This window comes from Dipodomys ordii, unplaced genomic scaffold, assembly GCF_000151885.1.
Source record: "Dipodomys ordii isolate 6190 unplaced genomic scaffold, Dord_2.0 Scaffold31, whole genome shotgun sequence".
In the NCBI taxonomy this organism is placed as follows: Eukaryota; Metazoa; Chordata; class Mammalia; order Rodentia; family Heteromyidae; genus Dipodomys; species Dipodomys ordii.
The window spans coordinates 10484979-10491654 of record NW_012267247.1 but is presented as its reverse complement, the minus strand read 5'-3'; the positions used below and the strand labels follow the sequence as shown (position 1 = coordinate 10491654).

Below are 6676 nucleotides of genomic sequence, written 5' to 3'. Positions count from 1 at the left end.
TGTGGGCTCTGAAGGACCCCAACTAGCTCAGGAGGGGTGGTGTCAGCCCATGGTCCCCACCCAGAGCCCTTTCCTGCTGTGTGGGTACACCCACACGGCTTCCCTCTCTCTGTCCCCCTCCCCCTCCCTGTCCTTATCTTTCCCTCCCGTCTCCATGGCGACTCACCACCTCAGCGTGCCTGCATCCCAGCCTCTGCCAGGGATTCAGAGCCGGGCTCTGTCCCTCCCTCTTCTGGAGCCCTGGTACCCGCAGCCCTGTCTCCTCCCCCTGGGGTGAGTCCAGCAGCAGCCTCCTCTTTCCCGACCTAGCCGGCACATTTATTCTCCAGCTCTGACAGGGAGTCAGCTCTTGAGGAGAAACCATCCCCCAGCCCCACCCTTCACCTGCCAGCTCGGCCAGCCCTCCAGGAGGAAGTCGCGGTGGCCTCCACTCTCCGCAGCAGACCCTCTCCCATCCCAGCCTCTCATGCCGAGACCCGCCTTGTCTGTCACTTCCTTTTGTCATCGGCTTGGCAAACGGGCAAGTCTTCAGTCCTAAGATCTGGGGAGGAAGTGGGGGGTGGGGTGAGGGGGGGGAGAGAAGGAGCTACCTGGGATGGGGGATGGGCCTTGGGAGGGTGGGGGAAGGGCTCTCAAAACCCAGGCTGAAGCCAGGAGTCTGGATTCTGTTCTAGATTTTATTTATTTATTTATTTATTATCTTCAAGGAGAGAAAATGGAGCTTCATGGGAAACAGCAGCAACAGTTGGTGAGCAGGGGCCTGCGGGGCTGGGATTGGTGCAGTGGAGCTGGCAGGTCAGCTGGAAAGGCTGGTCTGGGAGCATGGACTCCTGCGGCTGTGGGGCGGTGGCCAAGGCTCAGAAAGGCTCTCCCAAGGAGAGGAAGTTCAAGGCCCGATCAAGCAGGCTGTGTAGGGGGATGGAGTGGGTGCTTCTGAGAGACAGATGCTCTGAGCTGAGCTGAAGGAATCCTCCAAGAACTGAAGCCATCTGCTCAGATACAGAATGGATGCCCAGGCACCAGGTGGCGGCCACCCTTTCCTGACTGTCCCAGCAGGAAGGGGATGTAGACTTGAGGGACCCCTGCTGTCAAAGGGCTGGGGACAGGATTTTCCTGAACACTGGGCACTGGGCTGATGAGGCTGCATGTACATCATCCTGGAAGATGGCCCATGCCCAGACCAGCCATTCTATCCATTGGGACAGGAACTGGGGTTCTGGCAGGGAATGGGTCTTGCTTGGGTTGTATGCCTGAGATGGAAGATCTAGGTTTACTTTCACTGTTCTGCTACCTCCCCTCCCACCCCCCACACTCTGGGCTGCCAGGACCTAGGGTTCAAGGAAATGAGGAATGGACAAAGTTCGTTCCCTTTGGGAACTGCTTTGTCCAGCCACGGAAGGGCCAAGGAAAGCTGGGAAGGTCTGGGATGGCCTCCAAATCTGAGACCCAATAGACATCCTGCTTTGTTCTGTTGGGGAGGGTGTGCCAGTAATTGGGCTTTAAGTCAGGGCCTGGGCGCTGTCCTTTGGCTTTTTTCCATTCAAGGCTGGTGCTCTACCACTTGAGCCACAGCTCCACGTCAGCTTTTTGCTGGCTAATTGGAGATGAGAGTTTCATGGACTTTCCTGCTCAGGCTAGCTTTGATCCTTGATCCTCAGATCTCAGCCTCTTGAGTAACAAGGATAGCATCCTAATTTCCAATGGTTTGTCTTGCCCTCCACCCCCAGGTCCCATGCACCATTCCCCAAGCTGGAGCTGGGCCTGGGGCCCCGTCCCACAGCACCCCGGGAACCACCCACTTGCTCCATCTGTCTGGAAAGGCTTCGAGAGCCCATCTCACTGGACTGTGGCCATGACTTTTGCATCCGGTGCTTCAGCACACACCGCATCCACGGCTGCGAGCCACCCTGCTGTCCTGAGTGCCGGAAAATCTGCAAGCAGAAGAAAGGCCTCCGAAGCCTCGGGGAGAAGATGAAGCTCCTGCCTCAGCGGCCACTACCCCCTGTACTGCAGGTGTGGGGACCCGGCCTCATTTCAGGGCAGTGGGGTGCTGGGGTACTCCAAGATCTCTGGTCAGATCCTCACAGAGGGAGGGCAGGTAGTAGCTTTGGCCTTATTCTAGAATGTCAGGGCAGGCATGAAGTTCCAGGCTGGACACACTGCAGACTTGGAGTTCCATTGGGAGGCTCATGGAACCCTGCTCTGTCCTGCCCAGGAGGTGTGTGCGGTGAGGGCCGAACGGCTGCTGCTGGTACGAATCAATGCCTCTGGCGGCCTCATCCTCAGGATGGGAGCCATCAACCGCTGCCTGAAGCACCCGCTGGCCAGGGACACCCCAGTCTGCCTCCTCGCCGTCCTGGGGGAGCAGCATTCAGGGAAGTCCTTCCTCCTCGACCACTTGCTCCGGGGCTTGCCTGGCCTGGTGAGGGTGGGGCTGGCAGGAGGCTGTTGGGGATCGAGACAGGAGCCCCAAGTCTGGAGCCTGGTCTGTGGGGAAGGGGCATGAACCAGTGGATGCTCTTTCTCTCCCTGCAGGAGTCTGGTGAGGGCAACTGGCCCAAAGGAGGAGAAGGGTCCTTGCAGGGGTACAGGTGGGGTGCCAGTGGGCTCACCAGGGGCATTTGGATGTGGAGCCACCCTTTCCTGCTGGGGAAAGAAGGGAAGAAGGTAAGGGAGAAAGGGCAGAAGAAGTGGGAGAAACAGAAATAGAGGAAGAGGAGGGGATCGGATCTTCGGGTGCCAGGCGCCCGTGATGCATGCCTATAATCCTAGCTACTCAGTAGGCTGAGATCTGAGGATCGCAGTTCGAAGCCAGCCTGGACAGGAAAGTCCTTCAGATTCTTATCTCCAATAAACTCAGAAAAAACCAGAAGTGGCGCTGTGGCTCAAGTGGTAGAGCACTACTAGCCTTGAGCAAAAGACAGAGCCAAGGCCCAGAGTTCAAGCCAGAAAAGAGAGAGAGGGAAAAAGAGACAGAGAGAGAGAGAGATCTTCAGGGGTGACAAGAGGAAGAATGTGGTAGAGAGAGGTAGGCCTGAGCCCTGAGTCTCATCCCCCTGCCCTCTGCATAGGTGGCTGTGTTCCTGGTAGACACGGGGGACACCATGAGCCCGGAACTGAGCAGAGAGACAAGGATCAAGCTGTGTGCTCTCACCATGATGCTGAGCTCCTACCAGGTGCAAGAGGCCCCAGACTAAGCACACCCATCCCACGTGCCCTTCTCCAGCTCAACTTCCTCCAGGCTGGGGGTATTTCAAAGGCTTTGGTGAAATGGGCTTGCTGCAGGTTCTGGGGGTACCAATGTAAAGGAGAAAGGTCTCCCAGTTAGTGAAAGTGGGAAGATAGATTGTTCTAGAAATATATTTTCCAGGGGCCGTGGAGGCCCATAGAGGGCCCCACAGGAGCTTCCTAGGCCTGCCTGGTCATGAGTGTAGTCCTTCAGGCCCCAGAGGCCTTGGGGCTGGGCCCAGCCTTATTCCCAGTCCCACAGACTTCTGGGAGCCCTGGGTCTTCCCAACACATGGCATTGGTCTTGCAGCCATTAGCATCCTCTTCTCATTGGTTCTAGATCCTGAACACCTCCCAGGAGTTGAAGGACACAGACCTGGGCTATCTGGAGGTAAGATGTCCTCTGATGCCTGAGCATCACCCAGAAGGCCAGGAGGACATTTTGGCTTAGAACTTTGTGCCACTTGCACTGGTAGGTGGGTGGGTTTGAGGGCAGAGGGTAAATAAAGCATGAGGTGCCCGGTTCAGGGAGAGGCAGGAGAATGAATCAAAGCCCTTGGAGCACAGCCCTGATTTTCTCTATGCCTATCCCCAGATGTTTGTTCATGTGGCTGAGGTGATGGGCAAGCATTATGGGATGGTACCGATCCAGGTAAGACACCTGTTCCCTCACTTGTCGGCCCTGACCTTCACACCCTTCCCCTTCCAGCTACTAGGGTTAGAACCTCTTCTCTTCCAGCACCTGGACCTCTTAGTTCGTGACTCATCCCATTCCAGCAAGACAGGGCAGGGGCACGTGGGTGACATCCTCCCGGTGAGCAATGCAGAGAGAGGGGGAGGAGCAGAACAGGTGATGGGGGAGGGGTGCTGGGGGGTGGGGGAGGGTCTGGAACAGGGATTCCCAGAGGGAGGTAGCTCCTCTGGCTTAGAGCTCCTTGCAATCCATCTTTCAGAAGTTGTCCAGCAAATACCCCAAGGTCCAGGAGCTGCTCCTAGGGAAACGAGCCCGCTGCTACCTGCTGCCTGCTTCCGGAAGGCAGTGGCTGAACAAAGGCTCAGGAAGCCCAGGAGGGGGTGAGTGTCTTCAGGGGCCAAGATTTCTGGGAGTTGCTCCTCACAGCTTCCCTGAAGCCCCCTAGGGGTACCCAATGTCAGCCAGGCTTGGTCTCCTCAGCCTGAAGAATCTCTTTCTTAGATGCAGAAGATGAATTTGGTCAACTTCTCCGGGCCTACGTGTCAGATGTGCTGAGCACAGCCCCTCAACATGCTAAGAGCCGCTGCCAGGGGTATTGGAGTGAGGGGCGCACCGTGGCCAGGGGGGACAGACGCCTGCTCACAGGACAACAGCTAGCTCAAGAGATCAAGGTGTGAAAACTCCCTGGAAACCCCAGCACCCAGCAGGTCCCTGCTTTCCCTGACCAGGCCGTGCTATCTCTGCAGAACCTGTCAGGCTGGATGGGGAGGACAGGACCTGGTTTCAGCTCTCCAGATGAGGTACAGAGCCCCCCTCCACCCTCCCCTGGAAGGATGGGGTCTGGGGGTGGGATGGGAGCCTGTGCACCCTGGGAATGGAGATGAGGAGCAGGCAGCAGCCCTGGCCGAGGAGGAAGGAGGGAGGCAGCCTGGGCTTTCCCGTGGACAGATGGCCGCTCAGCTACATGACCTGAGGAAGGTGGAAGCTGCCAAGAAGGAATTTGAGGAGTTTGTGAGGCAGCAGGTGAGCCCCAGGACCTGCTGGGGGGGGCCAGGATCCGGCCAGGTGGGGCCCATCCCAAGGAGGGGACGCCTGGGGTCTCCTGGCCAGCTTACCTTCTTTTTTCCTCCTCGATGTCATCCAGGACATAGCCACCAAGCGCATCTTCTCTGCGCTCCGGGTCCTGCCCGACACCATGAGGACCCTCCTGTCCACCCAGAAGGATGCCATCTTGGCCCGCCACGGTGTGACCTTGCTGTGCAAGGAGCGAGAGCAGACCTTGGAGGCCCTGGAGGCCGAGCTGCAGACCAAGGCCAAGGCCTTCATGGACTCCTACACTATGCGCTTCTGTGGCCACCTTGCTGCTGTGGGGGGCGCTGTGGGGGCCGGGCTCATGGGCCTGGCAGGGGGTGTGGTGGGGGCTGGTATGGCAGCAGCCGCGCTAGCTGCCGAAGCTGGGATGGTGGCAGCGGGGGCAGCAGTGGGGGCCACTGGGGCTGCTGTGGTCGGGGGTGGCGTGGGGGCTGGGCTGGCTGCCACTGTGGGATGCATGGAAAAAGAGGAGGATGAGAGGGTGCAGGGAGGAGACCGAGAACCCCTTCTCCAGGAAGAGTAAGCCAGGAGGCCTTAAAGGGTGAGATACACAAGGTGAAGGGGCCCACATGTACCCCATTGTGCCCACTGAAGGCCTCGTGCCTGGCAGTTGGCTGAGCCTGGGACTCGAGGTGGCTCGAGGAACCAGGCCAGGAGGCATGGAAGAGAGCACAGGGCCTATTTCTGAGTAGAGATGATTGCTAATCTGCCATCATCCCAGCTGAACTTGGCCCCAGGGTCCCCCCATTCCAGTTTCTTTTCCATGATGACCCTGGCTTGGAGGCAGTGCCTTCCTAGAAGGAGAACCCTGTGATTTCACAGATGGAAGAGGCCCCAGCATGACTGACCTTTGTGTTCAGGACCAGGGGAACTTGACAAGGGCTAAGACACAGGGCAGAGCCAAAGAGATAGGGGTAGGACAGCCAGTAGCTTGTCCCCAGGACCCTTCCCAAAGCTACCTATCCTCCAGCAGGACTGAACTGCCTGCCCCGCCCCCAAGTCCTCCCCCACAGGCCTCAGGCTCCTGTTTTCCTCAGGCAGAAGGAGGAGCACCTATGGTCTTTTTCAGAACGCCCTCACCCAGCAGATTAAAAGCCAAAGAATCACCCTTCGTTTGCATCCTGAGCTAAGGCAGTCTATAGCAAATCCTATCAAAGTCTTAAAAAGGAAAACCCAGTGAGGATATTTGATCCTTACCTCCTTTGTCCCCCAAGCTTGTGAGACTACTCTGCCATCTTAGAAGACCTCCTCCTTGATGGAGCTCCCTGAATGCCAGCCCTCATGGAGCCCTTAGGGGCAGGGAGCCGCTCAGGGCAGAGAAGGGGAGAGATGGAATAATTCTGGGCTATTAAACTATAAAAGATGCTGGGCACATGACCCTTTTGTTTTATGGCTAATAAAATGTATGTGTACTCGAACGTCAGCTTTCCAGTACATTACTGAAACAGCCCTCGAAGGGCTTTAGGATGGGAGGAGGTGACAAAGAGTTCCACCGTCATTAGGATTTGTGGATGGGAAGAGGGAGACAGGAAATTGATAAGTGAGGTGGGGCATATCAGAGGGCACTGAGGCAGGAGGGCTCAGGCCAAAGCCAAGTACATTGCTACTTTCTTAGGCCAGTCCACTAGGATTCCGAGCCCAGTGCTCTTGTCTCCTCTGAGG

General features: G+C 57.4%; 1 protein-coding gene across 1 annotated transcript; it reads left to right on the top strand.

Annotated features, from left to right (window-relative positions):
* Positions 1-417: 417 nt before the first annotated feature.
* On the top strand, positions 418-5790 carry Rnf112 (ring finger protein 112). Its single transcript, XM_013016422.1, has 14 exons — positions 418-520; positions 708-748; positions 1728-2013; positions 2216-2422; positions 2536-2667; positions 3072-3176; positions 3569-3619; positions 3824-3880; positions 3968-4042; positions 4182-4302; positions 4424-4593; positions 4669-4722; positions 4871-4945; positions 5067-5790. Exons 1-14 carry the CDS (start codon positions 467-469, stop codon positions 5535-5537), a joined length of 1899 nt encoding a protein of 632 aa, XP_012871876.1. The 5' UTR covers positions 418-466; the 3' UTR covers positions 5538-5790.
* Positions 5791-6676: the final 886 nt, after the last annotated feature.

Bases quoted from the DNA above. Each gene is read 5' to 3' on its own strand.
- Rnf112 (XM_013016422.1), top strand. From the start codon at position 467: ATGCCGAGACCCGCCTTGTCTGTCACTTCCTTTTGTCATCGGCTTGGC. The intron at 3,620-3,823 runs GTAAGATGTCCT...GCCTATCCCCAG, and splicing joins CAGACCTGGGCTATCTGGAG to ATGTTTGTTCATGTGGCTGA. The intron at 3,881-3,967 runs GTAAGACACCTG...CTTCTCTTCCAG, and splicing joins ATGGGATGGTACCGATCCAG to CACCTGGACCTCTTAGTTCG.